General features: G+C 40.0%; 1 protein-coding gene across 3 annotated transcripts in view; it reads right to left on the reverse strand.

The window, feature by feature from the left end:
* Znf521 (zinc finger protein 521) overlaps positions 1–21,590 on the reverse strand; it is a 273,658-nt gene that overhangs the window by 107,925 nt on the left and 144,143 nt on the right. For 2 of the 3 annotated variants that reach the window (XM_040757865.1, XM_005065366.4), the window contains one exon: positions 16,254–16,338. In XM_040757865.1, the coding sequence (XP_040613799.1) occupies positions 16,254–16,338 (85 nt within the window). The remainder of the gene's footprint in view (positions 1–16,253; positions 16,339–21,590) is intronic. The other variant, XM_040757864.1, reaches the window with a different exon arrangement.

Below are 21,590 nucleotides of genomic sequence, written 5' to 3' on the forward strand. Positions count from 1 at the left end.
CAGTGGCAGAAACCCTGCTGAGAACACCTCAGTTAAGCCTCCCCAGCTGAACACCTAGGAAAGACATCTCTAGATACAAAGCTGAGACCTTGGAAATGAGTCTATCTCCTTAAACAAGAACACACCAGTGCCTTCCTCATTTCTCACCTGCTTAACAACAGCAATGGTAGCAACTGCACACCACTTTCTGGAAGAAGAGGTGACTGACTAAGTTCGAAGTAGAACCCTTAGTATCCTCACACCAAAGAACCCCCAGATCCTTTGAAACATATTTTTAATGACTCACACATCCAGACATGATCATTTAACAACTCATAACCAGAGGGAGCAGAGATTTAGTTGGTGGTCTCAAGACATTCTGTAAACTGCTTGCTGTCCTTGCTGCTGGTGGCAGGTGTGGAATGTGTGCATGTGTATGGGTATCATGCATGCGTGTGAGCATTCATTCAAAATGAACAAAATCACGTTTCATACATAGAACTGTCCTGGAATTTTAAGTGTACAAGTTTGTTATTCTGAGCCATTTGATTAAATTTAACCACAGGAAACTCTTCCAAGTCCTAATGAAGCAGCAATTACATCTAAAAAGGGAGCCAAGCCAAAAAACATCCTTTTCCAATATCTCTCTTTCAAACGTCAGACAGCAATATAAGCTCCATGGTTTTCATTTCACGTTGGTCCCAGCTCTCTGAGCTGCTGGAAACATGTTAAACACAACATAGGGAGTGGTCTAGCAGTAACTCTGTGGTGGGAAAGGCTGCTCCAAGGGATGTGTGCGCGCACACACGTACACACACACAAACACACATGCACGCACGCACGTGCGCATGCAAAAAGAAAGCTGCAAGCATATCTTTAAAAAAAGAAAATTTGAATTAGAAACAGCATCACCATGTCTAAAGTACAGGATAATGTGCTTAAAATCATATTTTGGGTCAAGATAAAGATTCTGTGAAATGGACTTTTAGAATGATTAGCATCTCCTCTAGGAATGAGGGCCTACTGTTGCCCCCAAACAAACCTGCACTCTGTTTTACTTTCTTGGGAAATGCATGTTATTAAATCACTAATTCACCACAAAGACAAATCAAGCCATTTGGCTGATTAAAGATGTGAGGGATACAGCGAACGCCCTGGACTCAGGGTGCAGCATGACAGACTTTGTAGGTTTTCAACCTCACATTTCTGCCGTGACAGGGCATTTCAACACAGTAATGGAACGGCCTGGGACATTGGAGGCAGAGAAATAATGTCAAAAGCAATTCTTCACATTTGGATCCCGCCACATCATGTGCAAATAGTGAACTTAAACAGGGAAATGCAATTTGCTCCTTCCAAAGTATCCATTTTTATCTCTTATGAAGAGATGAAGCCACATCCATTTCTAACGCCTCAAGGTAAAGAGGATGGCATGTATCATAAGTGCAGAGACTGTCTGAAGGATTTAGAAGCAATCTTTTCATAATATATCTTTGGGTGAGGAAGTGGAGTTATGAGTTACTCAAAATTCATAAAGATTATTAAGTTTCCATGCTCATAGAAGAGGTGCCACTACTGAATCTCTGCATTACACTGTCAGTGCTCCAGCCCCCCAACTCTGAGTCTGATTTTGGTCCAAGATATCCATCCATTATATGGCATTAGCTCGTTGCAGAATAAAATAAAGGTTCCATTGCCTACAAAACCAAACAACAACAACACTGAAACAAATTGCTTTCACAGGAACCAGCCTACGGCTGCTGGATGTACTGGAGTCCTGCTCCTCATTCTATCAGCATTCCTTCATGTAAGTGATTGTAACAGGTAAGTAAGTTCCCATTACAGCAACTTGCCTGGAGATTATCAACTTGTGTGTTTGTGCCTGCTGGGCTATTTGAATGATTACCCTAGCCCCCAAAGCCCTGAGCAAGGACTCATTTTGAACCCAAGGCAGTGACCCCTCACAGCGAGGAAGCCTCCCAAACAACAGTCAACTCTCCCGCTTGATGAATTTCCACCTACCAGCTCATCTAAACGCAGCCTATGGGCTTCATGGTTTTCCTTCTTCCTCTTCACTTAAGTCTACGGGAAGTTATGAAACATATTTTTCTAGTCCTCCCAGGAGCAAGGCCAGGTTCACAATTTGACCTCTGAAACACAGCAGAGTCCTGCAAAGCCAGACAGCCTGATAGAGCTGCGCCTTCGTGCACTCTGGCTGGCCTAGACAAACCATAGCATGGAGCAATGTGACTTATGGGAAATGACAAGCGATGGATCAGTAGGGGAAAAATAATGGGATTTAATCACGTGAAAGTATCACAGGCACAGAGTTCCCTTGCAGCAAGCTGTCCAGCACAGGTGAGAGCAGGTTTTGAGAAAGCTAACCACCTAGGGTCACTAATGGCACTCTTTTCATCGGATTTGGAGCCAGGAGTCTGGGAACACCCAGAGATTCTGTGTCAAGTCTGTGTCTCCTCCAAATGATTTTAAGGAAGCGCATGAAAACATCTATAAATTACAGAGATGTCTTCAGTGGGTGAGAAGCCATCCTGGGGACAGTTCAGGCTCATATGGAAGACTGTCACAGACTAATTAAGGACAGTGCTGCTCAAAGAGGAAGGCTGACCCCACAGTCTTATTTACACACTTTCCAGCCAGAGGGCCATGAAGTGGAGCCCCAATGGGGCGTTTCTATCGGAAACCCAAGGGCACCTGCACTAGGAAGCCAATGTAAATGCATCCCCTCACTCAGTGACAGAAGAGGAGACACAACACTTCAATTATCTTGGTATAGCACACACATGCCAGCCCTCTTCCATTTGACACCATGAGGCACAGCTCCCGCTCATCGATTGAGTCTCATTCTTTCCTGCACTTTCCTATGCATTCATTAAGAAGAAGGCCATGTGGAGGCAAAAACAATGAGCTCTTTAGACAGAAGGTAGCAATTCAAAAACTGCAAAACTTCAGCTTTCAAAAATAGCCCGAGTGACCTCTTGCAGTACTCTGACCACTCCGCAGCAAGCAGGAGGCAACCCCTGTGATGAGCGGATTCTGGCAAAGTTCTCTCTTCACAGATGATGCACAGCTTAAGCTATAATGAGTTTTTGGGTTACAAATGCTGAACACATTAATATTCCTTGATGATAATTATCACAGTATAAGCACCTTTCCCAATGTGAGTAGCATAAAGCAACTGAAGCAGCATTTTTACTACATTTGAAACAAGCTGGAAAATGGGATTTTCTACTCTTGTAACCTGAGGTTAACATACATCAAGCATTGCATATTAAACACACCTATATGTGAAGCCCATCTCATGGTCTTTCCCTTTTGTTTTATGTATACATAAAGCCATCTCCTTTATCCACTATTTCATTTGGGCATCCAGGTGATACACATAATTGCGAAACAAAACGTGTTCCCCCACCCACCCATCACCAGGATCAGAGGGCATGTTCTACAGATGATATGTGTATCTGTGCAGTCTGAATGAATTCTGGCTGCATATAAAACAGGACAGAAACTAGAGCTGAACAAATAGGCTTTGGGAAGAACCCAACCCACCATACTTACATAGTGGAGCCGACCCCTGCCTTAATCTTTACACCTTCAAAGCTGGAAATAAGACAGAGCTAAAGGGTATATGTGAACTCTAACCTGTGTGAACTCTAACCTATATGAACTCTAACCTATGGAAACTATACCCTGTGTACACTCTAACCTATGTGAATTCTAACCTATGAGAACTCTATTCTATGTGAACTCTCACCTATGTGAATTCTAACCTATGTGAACTCGATTCTATGTGAACTCTAACCTATTGGAATTCTATCCCCTGTACACTCTAACCTATGTGAACTCTATCCTATGTGAACTCTATCCTGTGTGTGCTCTAACCTATGTGAATTCTAACCTATGTAAACTCTATTCTATGTGAAATCTAACCTATCGGAACTCTATCCCATGTAGGGAACTCTAACCTATGGGAACTCTATTCCGTGTACACTCTAACCTATGGGAACTCTAACCTATGGGAACTCTATCCTGTGTACACTCTAACCTGTGTGAACTCTAACCTATGGGAACTCTATTCCGTGTACACTCTAACTTGTGTGAACTCTAACCTACCACCAGCATGAGGGCAGCAAGGACCACAGCATCACAGAAGACTCTTAGAAAATGATGTGTGTTCCAAATTAAAAGAGCAATTAATATATGGATACCAACCATGAGATATTACCTGAAGGTACTCCACAGCACACTGTATTTGTGTACAGCAATAACTTACAGTTCAGTATTTGCCACAGCACACCCCCAACAGTTGCTGGCAGGGCCCTAGGTACTCTCCACAATGTGATTGGCTAATCCAGACTGAATGGGTTATCAGTTGATTTTTCTCTCCCCTTTTCTGCTTTTGTTCCCCTTATTAGGTGAAAAATAGAGGAGATGTTCACTACAAGGCCCAGCTGATGTGTGGAAGGCTTACAATAATCAGAAGTATGCTCTCCTCCTTTTCAACAGGCCATGGTGCCATTTTTACACTCATTGTCAGTCTCCACAGCACTAGGGTTTTTACCACGACAAAAAGCAAAGGCAGTATCAAGTCTTAATCCGAGGGCTGTGAATGGATTTAGGTTTTGTGGTGTAGATCTGCTGAACAAACAGGTATCATGTTAGCCTATGCTTCATTTAGAAAAACACCATGCTACAACTGTTTCGAGTTCTTGAATATAATTTTTCACTTATGTGTTGCAAATAATGTCTTAAAATTCCTTCTGAATAGATGCTAAGGCTATGAGGGAACCTGCACTAAATATTTAATAGTGCTATCGGCTTATGAAATACTATAATGTGAGAGCTGTAGAAGCATGATATACAGAACCTCCCCCCCTTTAACTTAATGACAATGCTCATTTTGAGCACTCTGCAAGCCCATACATTAGGAGAACTGACACACTTTAAAAAGTCCTAATTTACTAGCAGATGAATGTGCTTAGAGAACCTTTTTTAGTGGTTTTAGTATGAAAATGTGCTTTATTGTGGCTAGGGAAAAAAAAACCTAAAAGGCCTGGCTTGAAATAATGTGTAAGGGCTAATGCTTTGGAATATAAGAAAGTAGGTTATAGCTTTAATTCATTTGAGTATAAACACACCAAAACAAAACAACAGATTACCCTGTCCCTCAAATATGGAAATAATAAATAATATCCCAAATCCAAGCATATAAGGAGGATACCTATCCAGAATTTTGATTTTGACTATGAGATTTTTAATTAAAACTTTTAATTAAAATGATCTCACAAGTAAAAAAAATCACACAGTGAAATTAAACAGACACAGTATTTATACATCTCAGTGTTGACTATGACATTGTTGGAGGGTGACTGCATTTGTATCTATAGTCAATGACTTTCTCAACAAGTTAAGATTATTTTTGCAAACCTGTTAAAATATTTCTAGCTAAAATTATGCTTTGAATAACTAACATTTACTCTTTGACAGTGACTAGAAAGTAGGATTCCCCCACGCCAAACAAAGATAGCTCTTTTCTTAAAAATATATGATACAGTATAATTTAAAGACAAGTCCCTTTTGTCCCGGAGACCTGAAGGATGCATATTCGCAGAGTAAACACCGTGACAATCATTATCTGTTCGCTCGCCCTCAGTGGAGATACTCACTTTTGAAAATGTCTTGTGGTGACTTACTAAATTCAAGCCATTTCAATTAGTATCACTGCACATTAAAAATTAATTGCATTACTGAGTGGATTAAGGTTTAAATTTCAATTCTACAGTATGTGCCCTAGAAATGACAGCTAAAAATCAATGCTCTTTGGCCCACAGTCGGAAGTGTGTATGGTCGGATAGCATGGGACTGGCGTCATGGCCAGGCAGTTTTAAAAGTCTTGATGGTTCAATTGAAGTTGTGTCAGTTCTCAGTCTAGATTTTTAACTTGAACGTTGCACAGCCTCAGGAATAAAAACAGCTGCACTAAGCGTTGGGGGAAAACACAGTCTCAGGTACCACATTTATGACACCAAAGGGATTGACAGCCACCCAAAGTTTCTACATAACTATTCAGAGGTTAAAACTTCACAGGGCTCTTCAGTGAGGACATAAGATCTCTGACTTCAACTCAAGTTGGTTTGTCATTAGTTTGTAGAGCACAGGTGGGTTAGAAAATAAGAGAAACCCACTTACAGCATTGAGTACAAAGGCGAAGTGTACCGCAGATAGGCACTGCCCACGGCAAACCTGTGGCAGGGATTGGTAAGGAATTGTGCTAAGGCTCTGGGGTCTCATCTACAGAAATTACTGAACACTAATGAAATGGAAATGAAATAATGCAAAAGAAAGAGGAGGAGGAAACATGACACAGAGGAAAGACAGAGAAGGGAAGGCACAGTTGTGTTCGGCCATGAGGCTGGGCTAACAATCACGTTGTTTTAAGGAGTGTTGTGAAAATATTGATTATGAAATCCTGGTCTTGGACCTGTTATGTCATCTAGATGCCTTCTGTAAATTACTAACGGGTTTTTGGTAAGGGACACATCAGAATGGTCACCGCTATCTATTCACTGTAGATGAATGACAAGCATACAAAGATAATGTGTGCCCTTTCTTCCTCGACACTCACTCTCTTAAGAAGCTGAAGGGAAGGACGGTACACATGAACTCAACAACGTCAAGCACTATCCATAAAGAACCACAGAGCCACCCTGGACTATCTGACTCTGGAATTGAATGGTGATTGGAATGAACCTCAGAGAAGAAAAATGATGTTTGCCTTGCTCTTCAAGCTCCCCTACGTGGTGCATCACTGGCCAACAGCAAGTTCTGCAGCGAGGGAATCAAGAAGATGGGATGTAATAACAACAATAAAAAGAATAATCTGGTGCAAATGGACCCCAAGGTGTAGTAGGGTTCCCTGTGTGACAATCACCCTTCACTGCAATTTACTGATGTGGCTTCATTACAATATAGCATGCAAAGGGGTACCACACAGAGCACAGTGGTACTACTCGTCAACACCAGGCACAAGCCACCCCAGCAGCCACTGCTCCTGGGGCTAAGTCAGATCTCTCCAAGTGAATGGACTTGAAAAAAAATAAACACTGAATGGAGGTGTGGCCGCTATATGGCATGATACTGGGTCTTGGAGCAAGAGAATAAAAGATTAGCAGGGGAAACGTGTTTCTTTAGTGAAATATTACAGGGATAGCAAATTAGTCTGAATTAAACATCCATCGGAGGGATAACCAACGTGCGGCTTGGTTAAAGGGAGTAGAGAAAGAGCGCCGTATTTCCTGTTTGGGAAACACAAATAGCTTCACCGAGTCCTATTTTATCCTCCGTGAAATGAAGTGGAACAGTGGTTTGAGGTGAACACTGCAAATTCAGCTTCGTACCGTTTGAAAGGGAGAGGGACTGATTTTCTAATTCTCGCCTGCTGTAGCTGGAGGTCTGCCTCCTCAGTCAGGGCTCGCAGGACGCAGCAGCAATGTGTTAGGGGGGAGAAAGGAGATCCTCTTCACCAAGGATCATTGAGTATGTCATTGGTTAATTCTTGCTCTATGCTCCTCATTAGCATGACTCTCAAGTTTCTGGTATCATATCCGAAATATTAAGACATAATAACGACGAAGGTGCAGATAATTGGATATTAACCAGAACATACTTGACTGGGCAGGAGGTAGAGCCCTGCTTAAACTAATCCTGAAACATATTAATCACCAATTAATGAAAGGGTTTCAAATTCATTTTCTATTATAGAACACCTCCGAGTACCTAAGCTTTTTCTAACAAATGAGTTGGAATAACAGGGTAGAAAGAGTAGATACAGTCGTCTGGTGAACTAATGCTTTCCAGTCTGTTGTCAGAGGGTTGTGAAAACTACAGTAAAAGGCTGAATGTTTTTTTTTTTTTACAAAGTCTGGTGCAAAAGAGAGGGGGCAGATTCCAAAGTGCAGAGGCCCCATTCAAATTCCAAATGTACAGATCTCTTCCAATGGCAGAACCACAGCTAAATATTTCATCAGAAGGCTGTCATAGTATTGTTTAAGTCTTCCAGGACAGATAGGGTTGCAGTCCTCCAGATGAAGCTTAGTTGTGCAATGCAACCACCAAAGCATTTAATGGGATCTCAGAGAAATGCACCAAAGATGGGAACTGCATGCAGCAAATCAGGGACAGGAATGAGGACGCAATGTGTGAAGGCCCTGGGGCCAGGTCCAAAGGAAATGTGAGTGCCTCTGACGTAAATAAAGTAACACAGAATAAAGAGAAAGGACAAAGAAGAGACAGAGGCACACAGACACGGTTCTGTCAATGCCACGAGACTGGGCTACTGCCTCTCATCCACCTGGGCGACATTCATCAGCTCCCTTCTAAAATTTCTAAGAACATTCATGTTAGAGAAATAGCTAAAGAAATGCCTTTCAATATGCAGAGAATGAAAAGAGGCCAAAGAGAGTATCTGTGTTTAGAGCTTCTACATCTTTTCATTCTTAAAAGGCAGCACGCTTAAACATCGTGTGTGTGTGTGTGTGTGTGTGTGTGTATGTGTGTGTGTGTGAGAGAGAGAGAGAGAGAAAGAGAGAGAGAGTGTGTGTGTGTTATTGCAGCCACCGTAGTAAGACTGTGTGTCTGCTTCTGTCTTTGTGAGCTAAATTTGATGGAAAGAGTGAGAAGTTTCTATCGCAGAGATTGTTTCCCCCCCAATTCTGTTGTTTGTTGATTTTATTTTTAATAGCTCTTAAAGAAGCACTCAGGGCAGATGAACTGAGCTAGGTTGGCAAGTAGGCCCTTTTATCAACAATTTTGCCACAGAAATACACAAACAGTCCAATGGCTCTTCATTAGCAAACAAATCAACAAGTGATATTTTAATGCATGACTTTGTTCCATCTCTGTGGGGACCTTAGTTGAGAGAGTGATGTACAGTACAGAGAAAGGAATCATCAGCCACAATGTCCCTGGGCTCTCTCCATTGAGGACTTCGCAGCCTCTGCTTAAAGAGTGCATTTAATTGACTGATAGACAGTAGCTTCTTTGTTCGCAGAAGACAGCGAAGTAATGGCAGCTTGAAAATCGTAGCATCTACAGGGTCTCCTGAGACCAGTAACAGGGGGATATGTGTCAGGAATAAATAAATAATCTAATTATTAAGCCACTTCCTGTCAAGTTAACTCCAATTTGTTGGCTTTTGAAGGCAACAAAACGAGGCATTTTTCCTCATTATGCTTCTCTTTTTATACCAGTGGTAATCACAGGCGGATTAAAGGGTGCCTGATTGGTTTTTTTGTCAAGGATCTGAGAAGCAGCCAACAGTACAGAAAAACAGAGTTGGGGTTAGAAGAAATTTCATGCTTGTCTCCTTTCCAGCTCCCGAACAGCCCACACGGCTGCCCCATACGGTGCAGCCAGCTGTACAGCAAATGTGTACCCCTCCAACTGAGGCCTACCGGGCCACAGGCGCCATCCTGAGAGCTGTGAGATACCTTGCAATCTTGGCAGGTAGCTACTGCTGTCATCGGCATAATTCTAAAGGTGACCTACGAAACCCCGTCAGCTCTCCAAACGCAACAATATGAGCAGCTGAAGTTCGACACCCACTCTCCATATTGGCTCTCCCCTCCTTTGTTTACTGCTATTAACGGCCCTACAACTAAGAAATAACCTATAGAAATGGGTCACCAGAGACCTTTTCTCTGGCTGGGTGAGATCGGATCCTGCAGAAATAGGTCAGGATGCATATGTGTGGTATGCATATGAGCATGCGTGTGTGGGTTCAATTGTGTGGGTGTGTTTGCATCCAACTGTGTGGAGGGACCGCTTTTTATTTATTACTGATGAGTTCCATGCCCTCTGTTCAGAAATGTTCTGCAAATTTCATGTGGCATAGACTACGGAAGTCAAGGGTGAAGATAAAATGGGACACAAAAGCACAGTCACGTGACACTGCCCATACCCTCTGTAGAACCCAGGAGGCCAGGCTGGCAGCCATTCTGCCTGAGAACTAGGCTCTCCTATGGCCCTGTAAAGGGCAGCGTGTCCTAAAAGGTGACAGGAAACTGAACTATAGGCTCAGGCAAACCCTACAGAAAATTAACATAAGGAATGTCTAGAAGGCTTTCTTTGGGACTAGTAAGTCAGAAACTACACTAAATGCTATGAGGTTTTACTCTTCTAAGCCAAGGCTGCTAATACACACAAGGATAAACATCATGATCTGTGTTTTAATAGCATCGAGCAGGAGCCACACACAAGAAGATTGTTGTTCTGAATCTCTGGAAAACCGAGACTGCAACCAACTCGGTGAACTCTGGAAAACGCTGCCTTATTCCAAAAGCTCCTCTTTTCAACTGACCTTGCTTTTGGGGAAGCTGGTGAAAGACAAGGCTTGGTAAGTTCCCACAGCCCTTTGCTCTTGGCAAACAGTGCAGCGATATTGTATTTATGCTGGTGGATGTCCTTTCTGAATACATCTTGAATTTTTGTTAAATTGCACAGCTAATTAAAGCCTCTTCATATTTACAGTCCGCTTCATTGGTATCATGAATTCTGTTTTCAGTTACTGTCTGCAAATTCCCTCTCTGAACAATTTCAAACTAAGCAATAACACTTCATTTTACATAAGTTTTATCTGATGTCCCCATACAGAGCTACCAGCTGTACAGCAAATGTGTGGCTCTCAAACCGGGGCCTACCAGGCCGCAGACTCCATCCTGAGATCTATACGGCACCTTGCTGTCATTGGCAAGCTCTCCCAGCTATCACTGTGGCCGTGGCTCAACACTGCACACAACTTAAAATTATCTGATTATTAGAATTTGTGGCCCACACTCCACTTTCTCCTTTATTTAATCTGTCCCCAGATCACACATTGGTTTAAATGTTTTGGCTGGTTTACAGATCATGCAGCCATCTGCACAGTAGGTATGACACCATTTTTTTTAGACAAAAGTTAACGTTACAAACAAAGATAAAGTCATCTGAAATGCTTTGGTGTTTGTTATTCTGCCTGGCTCACTTGGACCAACTCTAAGAAATAAATAGAATTATCTGTGTAAATCGATGAACATCTATGAAAAACAACACCCAGCAGAACGCTGAGCTTGCTCCATTACCTACGGTAATATCGTGACAGCTGAGGAGAGATGACCTGGACCACTTCGCATCTCTCCTGTACAGATGGCTATTAAAGAGAAAGTACCCCTTTTGTATGGCCCATGCAGAAACCCTTTATGGGCTTTTCAAATAAGCCAGCATTGCCCACATGAGGGTAGCTTTCTCTTACCATTAAACTGCCCAGATTTCATCTTTTTTAATCCAGCTCTTGATGAAATAAGCCAGTACTCCCTCATATGTAACATCAAATGCTTGATTTCTTAATTATCTGAAATTTTAGGTAACCAAACGAAGATTTTTTAGCTTCAATAGTCTACTTTAGAGTGAATGTAAATCATGACTCTAAAGTATATCAATGATTTATTATTCCTTAATATGATAAGAGTGGGTGGTCTCTCCCTCATGCACACGTGTGTGCGCATGTGCGTATGCATACACACACACACACCAAATATATGCATACCCATAGGCATTATGACAAATTCATTTTTATTCATTACTTTTACAACTGCCAATGCAAGCAGAGAGTTTAAAGTAAATTATAGCCTTTTAATTTTTTATGCAGAAATCAAGATGTCTGGCTATTTCCCTCAAAGTGAAGGAAAATCTAAAGCTTCTCTAGAACCCAATGTTTTAGGTTTTGTCTATTTTAAAGCAAGAGTTCTCAAGTTGAAATGCATCAGAGATAGCCCAAAACACTACATCAAACTTTATGATTAGTCAAGCAGCAGTCTATCTAGAGAAGAAAAGAAATGAAGGAATAGCCTTTGTCACCTTGGGCATCACAACATTGTAAGACATATCAATGTCACTCACTATAAGAACAGACTAAAATCTCACTGATTCTTCTAAACAGATTCAAGCATTCTTGACATTAGTGATACATATCACATGTTCCATGCTATATGGGACATGTACATTCCTGCATGCGTAGCACTAATGTTAAGTCTTCCCACAATCTTAAAAATAATTATCCATAAGACTGAAAATTAAAGACCTTAAAAAAATTCAGTATCTTTGCATTGCTCTTTTCTGGCGAACTATTGTTTATGATGCCAAATTCCACTTTTGCTTTTCTAAGATGTAAACATATTTTCTTTCCTAGAATGTTAGCTAGCATCACCCTTGACTTGTCAAGAATACTCACTGCTATATCTGAATTTTTCCAAATTTGCACAAAATGGGGTATTCCGATCCCTTACATACAATCATTACAACACAATCTTATACAAATATGAAAAGATAAATGTAGCAAAACAAAATCTATTTCTAGGTAGATCTTTCAAATCAATTCATAGGTGAATGGTCTGTACCTACTCCCTTCATAGTCTATCCCCAAACTCTGAAAGGGAGGGCTGGACATGCCCGCAACTCTATCCTGACTGCTTCTCTCTCGCCAAAGTTCAGGACTGCAGTAATCCATTTCAAGGACAATGGTCTTTCTCCCCTTTGGTTATTTCTTTGTCAAGCTGACTGGCCCTTCATGGTGAGCATACTGCTAGTGGCCTATCACCAGCCACTCACAATTTGCTCACTGTGTTTCATGAGACAGTTGTTTGTAGCTGTTTGGAACACATTCATCTCTTTAGGGATTTATGTGCTCGCTGCAATGCCAACCTCCATAGTGAAGGAAATTTCTTTCTAACTAAAATAGATAATTAGAGGCTGGCAATTATTGGTCAAGAATTATCAGAGTGAAGAAATTAAGCTCCTCATAAACAGCTCTTGGCAATGCCATCTCTTTACACCATCCCTGCCTAGAAACTCTTTATCCCGTCACTTGCAGATTCTACTACAATTGAGTCTCATAATTTTATACGAGGCAATCCCTTCACTGGGTTAAATACATTTAGATTTCCCGGCTCCATCCCTCGGTTGTTAATATGTAACAAATAATAGTAACCAGAAATCTCACAGAGGAAAATAACAATAAATCTTTACTGCTTGATAGACAGAGAAGGATGGATATACATTAAAAGTCATGATGCAAAATGGCTTCTTTTGGGATTCTAAAAGTATGGCCAAAAATGAACAAAAGCCATGTGAAAAGGAACAAAGGAAGACAAAAAAATTCTCATCTACACAGAAATTAACCTTTCCCTTAGGAAAGTTGTTAAACTATTTTGTAGTGCTCTCCCTCCCCTAAACCTCCCCCTCACTCTCTGAGTATGTGTATGGAAAGAAGAATTCCCAAGTAGTAAGTGTCAAAGTGTGGTAATCAGGAAAAATTTATTTTTTCCTTAACAGGCATATGCCAAGTCCCTGACACATTTTATTAATTACTCCTGCAATTGAGATTGCATGTCCACGCCTGGCTGCAAACAGCATGTAAGGGTGCCTCCCTTATGTAGGTGGTAGAAACATCAGTGGATTTGCTTTTGCAAATGTCCCTCATCAACCGCATGAAACCAGCACACCCAGAAAGAGGTCACTCGGATGTTGCTTGAAAAGCCATGTGCTCCCCAGAAAAAAAGGAAAGAGCTTGGCTGTAGAGGGACTTTCGAGTCACAAATGATTGGGGCATCTGCAGGCCTTGTTTTCTATAGGGGTTCTTCCTCTAGACTAATTGTAAAATGAAATCTGCAAAAACACTATCCACCCTCTTAACAAGTAAGAGGCTTTCAGATAGTCCCTAATCCCTCTTCCCCTACTAAATGTCTAGTTCAGATTATTTTTTTTTATTAGATAAAAAATACACAGAGATACACAATCTAAAAATACCTAGCCTCAATGGAGGTATTTTAGCCAACAAAATAATGCTGCCTGCCTCATTTGAAAGACTAAGTATCACACTGGGATTTTAAAAAGGGGCATCTTAGCCTCGAGACTCCCTCCTGTTTCACATTCTCTCTCTAGATATTAACAGAGAGAATGGAGTTTAAGAACCTGGATGCCTGGTCAACAGAAAGAGCAATTAAGTGGATGCTATTCATTTGTTTAGGCCTCGAGTGCAACAGAATCACATATTTTATTATTAAAAATAGCCTGAATATTAAATAATCAGGCCCTCTGTGAAAAGGAAAGGGATTTGCTTCTCTGATAGAAGGTGAATAGTTAAATGCTCTGATCCCAAGGGGAGGTGAATGTCATATTAATCTACTATTACAGGGAGGGGGAAAACTTGTAAAAGCACTAATAATTCAAGGAATGTAAGATAAATACAAAGAGAAGGATATAGAGCAATTGTAAAAAAAAGTGAGTCAGGGCAAGCTGGTGGCACAGACAAAATGATAGTGAAATTGGAGAGCCAAAAAGGTATCTTAACACTCTATATTCAATTCAGATCCTATTTGTGGAAACGACATTGACACTGTGGTTAACATATGTCCTAGGTGCTCATGCTCTGTGCTCATCTGCATGATGGATAAATTAGAAACCCAGAAACTAACTTTATATTGAAGGGATCTGGATAGGAGTGGGGTCCAATACATATTCTGTAACTAGACAATTTGAAGGTCAAGGCAGAATCAGGGACTATGTCCACAAAGCAACACTAAAGGAACACAGGGATGGGTAAATATGGACAGTTATCATTTGGCAGCAATCATTCCTTTTTTCCCTACCCCTTTCTCTTAAAAAGAACAAGAAAAAAAACTATTTTGGAGGTTCACATGGAATATTTTTTCAGGATCTGAACAGGAGGCAATTTGCAAGGAACAGTCAGTGAATCCCTTTCATGCTGTGATTATCTTCTGCAGGCTTAAGAAGACCTCTTAATACTACTCTGACATGGCGAAGAATATATTATTTTAACGCATAATAAATCACTAATAATCTTCATACTTAAATGTGGAAAACAAAGAGACACAATGATCAATACATCAACTGCCACTTGTATGTTCCAGTTTCCAGGTAATAACTTAGTTTTTCTTAATTAGTAATGATCATCTATAAAGTCTTATCATTTGAAAAATTTTTTAAAAGCTAAGGCTATTGAAAAGCTATTAATCAATTTTCCAACGTGTTTCTGAATTATCTTCACTAATTTAGACAAAACATTGCAAGTTCTGGTATGGTCATTTTTGTGAGCTGGGGTGAAATGTACATTCTTAGAGCATTGTTCCTTGGCTGTGTAATACAAATTCATCCTCCTAGAAGCAAATTCTGTGTCTGACATGTTGAATTTTCCTTCCTATCTTACAAAAGTTTCTTATTAGCTGAATATAAGGTTAACTGGACTTAAAATATTATGCATACTTATTTATGTATTGATAAAACACCATGAAATAAGTATGAAATAAAAAAACTCTCATGGCATGAAAATACAAAGGAATAACAAAAATAGCACAAAATAATAGCAATTGTCATTTTCTAGTAGCAAAAGATGTGCTTGATAAAGTTTAATTGGCTGGTAAAAACTCTTAGCGTTATTACTAAGTGCTTATCAAATTAAAAAACAGGAACTAACCCCTGAGGAATTAGTTGATAATGGGACAATATGAGTAAGTGAAAAAATTGTTGTTTTAATTCTAGCCTAGCTAATAAATGCAATACCCTAAAATCATTGGTCTGGAGTAACTTCAGACATCTTTTCCCTAACCACTTTTATAAAGATCTATGGAAAATTTGGTGGGGAATAAAAAATGATTATTGAATTCTTTACGTGATCTTTATGATCATGGTAATTTCCAGGCTGTTGAAACCATACTTATAAAACTATTTTATGGCAATTTAAATTATTTATGTTTCCCCATCACAAAAACTCACCACTTTGGATTTTGATACGAAGATGCTTAAGCAACACACAGCAGTGCCATTATCATAATAACTTCTGAAATTAAAACCTGTCTAAAACTCTATGGAAAGCTAACATCCAGTTCATTAACCATTCCTGTTAGTTTTCAATAATGCAAAAATGATTAGAAGTTTAATTTGTTAATCACCTGTGCTTTGACTGGCAGAACATAGATAATCCTCTGCAGAAGTCTAAACTAGCCCTCGAAGAAAATAAAACATGCTAATGCCTTACCAGGTCTAATAAGAGGAATAACAACAACAACAAAAAAATCAATCACGCCTAGGTAAGCTATTGATGGCGGAACAATTAATTCATCTTTAACGCGATTTAATTACACGGATGCTGATGTACACACATACAAGAAAAACAGATCAGCAATAAGGGGCCAAGCATCACTCACCAATCATGTGATTTGCCACATGAACCTGGATGTCCCACTCGTTGTAGAAAACCATCTGACATTTGATGCACTGGTAAGTCTTCTTCTGAGAAAACAAGCATAAACATGGTTACTTAGACACGAGTGTCCAAATGCTCCCACTCAAACAAAATCCAGAGACAAAAATCCCTGACCACAAGGCGTTCCTTCCAAGATACTAGTTTTGTCTGTGTGGCTCATTAACATTCTGTGGATTTCTCAGACAAATGCCAGGAACTTCTCATCGAGACTGAGAGTTGACAGCCTCTCCACAGCTTGATCCATGTCTGATAAACAAAGGCACCACATTATGAAATAATAACATAAAATAAGTGCTCTTATGTTCAAAAGTAGACGCTAGCATTAAAAAAAATACCTATAACACATTTCAAAAACCAACATCCTTGAGAATCAGTTTAGTTCTGACCAAAGTCACGGTCCTTGTTGCTTTCAGAAACGAGGAAGTAAATGACTAGTAAGTTAGGTTCGTAGCATTTTAGATAATGAAGCTAGAGATATGGCTTGGTATGTAAAAGAACTTGCTGCTCATTCAGTGGACCCAGGCTGGGTTCCCAGCATCCACATGGATGTTCACAATGGTCTGTCACCCTAGCTCCAGGGGACTGGCCATCTTCTGGCCTCTACTGGCACCTGTCACCAACATTGTGCATAGATATACATGGATCCAAAACACTCACACACATACAATAAATATCATTCCTTTAAAATGGTATTTTTATCCAAAGTCTGAAAGGTAGGTAATACTTTTGAGATTTTAGTTCCTTTCATTTAAATACGTACTTTCTCTTCTAAGGAAATTGTATCAGAATGAAGAGCCCAGTCCAGTGAAGTAGATGGAGTAGGGTATTTACGATAATTTGTAGGGCATACACAAAACTGGACATCAGAATAAGGATGCCACCGTGATGCAGAAACAGGAAGAGAAAGAAAATACCGTAAATTTCTTTGAGGCAGCCTGATAAATGCAGGCTGAGTGACTAGGGTTTTTGTGGCTGGGTTTCAGGGCATACTAGGTGGCTTCACCAATTAAAGAATTGGCTGTGTTGTACAGAATGAACCATCATACCCTTTGCAAGTAAAGACCATTTACAATCAAAAATCACTTGGAAGAAAGAAATCTGCTACGATGGAATAAATAACTATGAAATCTCTCAAATATGAGAAAATTATACCTGTAAAACTGCATACATGATGTTTGTTGTAATCATTCCCATCAGATTAACCTTTCACGAGCAGTCATGTAACATGTTTTACTGGTGATATTAACAGGAAATATGTCATAAATTAATGAATCCTAAATTATAATGCATTTTAAAGATTTCAAGTTATTTAGGGGATAAAAAATAAAGTTAACCATGAAAATAGTATAGTTTCACTTGGGATTAAAATGGATAAATGCCACAAATGTCGACTTTTCCTAATAGTTATAATTTATGTAGCATTTTCTTCTATAACAATGGGCATTATGCCTAGCAAACCATGGAAACTCAGGCATGTCTCCGATGCAGGTGTCTAAATAATCCAAAGGTCGCTGCGCATTAGAATACAGTGGACTGACTGTACTGAATCTTAATCTACCCGGAGCTTCAAACACCCTAACAATCAAGGAGCAAGATTTACTGCACAGAGCTGTTCACAAGACCCTTTGATGGTGACGTATAGAGCAACATGTACTGTGTAAATAACATTCATCCCTTTTGTAACAATATTTCCCTTTAGAACTAGTTAGAAAATATTTCTTACTCCCTGATGACCTACATTATATATTGTTTATTAGCATACTTCAAGCATCATTCCTGATATGTGACCTTGCTGAAAAACAAAGAAACATAAACTTAATGGCCAGTCTTTTCTCTTGTTAGCACAGTAAAACACAGAATATGTCGAAAACTGTCTCCAAAAATGATGACTGATGAGTATGTTGCTGGAATGTACTCGGGGCGTTTTTTTCTTCTTCTCCACTAATAAAGGATAAAATCAGTTGAAAAGCCAAGGTAATAAAATGCCAGCACTTATGACTATCTTCAAAATGAACTGACATATTTAAAGACCCCTGTTTCCTCTCATTGAAAGAAAATGCTTTTGTCACTATTGATAATTCACAGAGCTAATTCCCTCCACCTCACAAACACCATCTAAAGTGTTTTCCCCTGCTTTATGTAAACATGGCCACGTTCTTAGCTGCATATCCCGAAATCTACAGCCAGATGCACAGGTAAAGCAAGGCACCTCAGCTTGAGCACCTCAGCTTCATCCACCCAGCATTCTCCACAGGTTCCCTCACCACAAAGCCACCATGCGCAAATGGCGGTGTGCTAAGATTGGCCCAGTGAAAACCATGGTGTGCAATTCACTTTCACCTTCCAGTCTTTTAAATACCAAACTTCATAAATGGCCCGCAAACCTCTTCATTACAAGAGGTTCGTCACAAAATATGAGAGCCCAGCACCCCTGCATACCACCCTCTAAGTAAAGAGGTCAAAACTGAACTTGTTCCGCGGAGAGCTCTGCACAGCTGAGATTATCAGGGATTCACCCTAATTCTAGGCCCCAGTACATCCTCTTCTGCTCTCAAGCATTGCTCCCAACCCTAGGCTTTGGCTATAAAGAGCAGGATGAATCCCTTGTCTAATAGACAAGTTACATTAACCCCCTTTTCAGTCTGAGGACAGGGGCCCCTCACGACAGACTGGTGAATGACTTCCCAACACCGTTATCCTCCTCCTCCCCTCGCTCTAATAAACAGAACCCCAAGTGAAGAAGCCAGATGCCTGAGGGGTGGCCTGATGCTGCAAAGTGCAAAAGGCCCTGCCACCTCCCTCAGGACAATTGCTTCCATTTATATAAAAGACAACAACAAAAAAGCCAAGTGAGATAATTCCTCTTAAAAGCAGGTGAAGTAGAAACAGAACCTCCATTGTTTGGGCCCCAGATTGGCCTTGATCAACGCTTAGGTTGTCAATTTACTTGAAATGCTAATTTAGTACCATTTTTAAAAGAGACTTTTTTTTTCATTAGCCTTTTTAAATGTGCTGCTTGGGAGTGGGATTGTCATTTCCTGATTGTTCTCTTTTGTTTTCTGATACTGATAGATGTAATTATCAAGGATACAACTTTTTCCTAGCACCTCATTATTTTTGATTGATTTTGAGAACAATTTAAATGTGCCTCTTTGACATTTTTGTTTTCAGCTATACTCTGGTTAAGACATTCAGAGACTTTCAGAAAAGAGCATCTCATAAGTTAAAAAAAATGATTAAAGGTCTCTAATAACGTATAGTATAAAAATTCCTTTTCTGATTAACCCCATCAACCTCTATTTGATCTCTGCCCCATTACTTTTAGACTACATTTATCTTACCAAATTAAATAAAAATTATGAATTTAAAAAATTATGTTTTAGAGCTGCAGATTGCTTTGATTTTCTTAAAGTAATATAATAACTGCACTAAAAAAAATCACTGAGTCCATAACCAATCTCAAAGACAGAAACCAGTGTCAGCTGCCACCACGACTATTAAATACATCTCTAACTACGATGTCCCTCTTTCCTGACCTCCCTTCCTTCCTTTTTAATTGTTGTGAAACCAAATCTCACTGTACATCTAAGGCTGGCCATTCTCCTCCTCAGCCTTCCAGTTACTAAGATTACAGGTGTGTGCCTAGACACACAGTGAGGTAAAAATTTATTTTTCTGACCAATGGCAATCAAAGGGAATTTAGTTCATGATGACTTGTTGATGGGAGCGCCTAGGCAAGAAAACAACAAACAAACAAAACGAAAGACTAAAAGAAATGTCAAAAATAGAAAGTCACCACCTTGTAGGAATTTGGATAGCCATTAGTAAGGCCTGGCCACATAGTAGAGAAATACTAAACTGAAATACTGAATCTAATAAAACCTTTAGAGCTAACAATCTAGTTCTTAGTAAATACAAAGGCTTATGTGTAAATGTGGCCCTGAGGGCTGGGGGGTTGGTTAGGGGGATGGGGATCACACAGACCCAGAATATTCTTTTAAAGAACTGAACTATTACCTTTAAAATGTCCAGGTCACAGAAGAGGAGTGGTGACCATCCCAGGTGATTCAGAAAGATTTGTCCACTAAATGTAACGTAAGAGGTCTGACTAGGGGAATGAAGGAGCCAGTAAACATTATTTGAACAATTGGTCACCATTTGGTTACTTGATGTTACCAAGGGCTAATGGGTGAGGATGGTATGGTAGGAAATGGCAGTGTCCTTTATGCCAGGAGAGTCACATCATATATATAGGCATGAAGTGGCTTATTTGTACGTTTTCTTACTCTGTTCCTTCCCCCTACATTTTAATATGGCTTCTGCAGGTAAATCTGAAAACCCATTTTAGAAGCAGGCTCTCCTTACTGTGAAACGTGTTGGTTATGACACTATCAGAGATGATGGGGAAACAGCTCATAATTAGGAAAGGACTATTTCTGCTACCTTGGTTTCAGGTCCCCAGTGATCACAGACCCTTCTCTAAGACTTGCAGTGTAGAACAGGTTCCAAACTCCTAGACTCTATTGCAGAATTTTGTTTTCTCTAAATATTCTGTACTTTTAAACACCATATTATAACTTTATTTATTTCAATACTAAAAGAACCGTTTCGATCTGAGATCTCACAAATGTCTTTAATTCCCCAATTTTCTTCTGGTTAAATCAACACAGTTACTGGGTCTCCACTCACTTTGTCCAGAATCTTCCATGAGACCAACAGTGAACCCTCTCATCCTCCTCTCATGTATCAGCTGCCCTTCCACACATTTGTTTAGAAATTGGTCTGAACATACGAGTTCTGATGCAGGTAATCCTGCCCTTGCCTAAGCTGCTGGTTTACAGGGCTGTCTGATCTAGTTTATCATCTCTACCCATGCGTCAATTCAATGACCAGCTTTAGCTGACAATTTTAAATATTCAAATACTCTTGGCTTTCAGTGTATATCCCTGGGCTTAACTTTGATTAAAAGTTTGCCACTCTTCTTAGTGGAAAGTATTCTTATTTTTCTAAACTATCGAACTTACCATCTCATTTCTGTTTCTTTTGGTGCCTTTTTTTTCTTTGTCAGTGTAAGATTCATTCACATATTTTGAAGTCTTGATTTGACGCCCACTTGGAGTGAATGTCTTTTGGCTATTATGTCTCTGAGGTCATGCCAGGCTGCTGGACCTGAGCCTCACAGAGGGGCATTTCCTGTGCACCTGTCCTACACACAACACATTCAATTGCGAGTCAGAAACCCGCCTCTCTTCCTGTGCCTTTTAACTCTCTAGCCGAA

This window comes from Mesocricetus auratus, unplaced genomic scaffold (genome assembly GCF_017639785.1).
Source record: "Mesocricetus auratus isolate SY011 unplaced genomic scaffold, BCM_Maur_2.0 Super-Scaffold_100015, whole genome shotgun sequence".
Taxonomy (NCBI): Eukaryota; Metazoa; Chordata; class Mammalia; order Rodentia; family Cricetidae; genus Mesocricetus; species Mesocricetus auratus.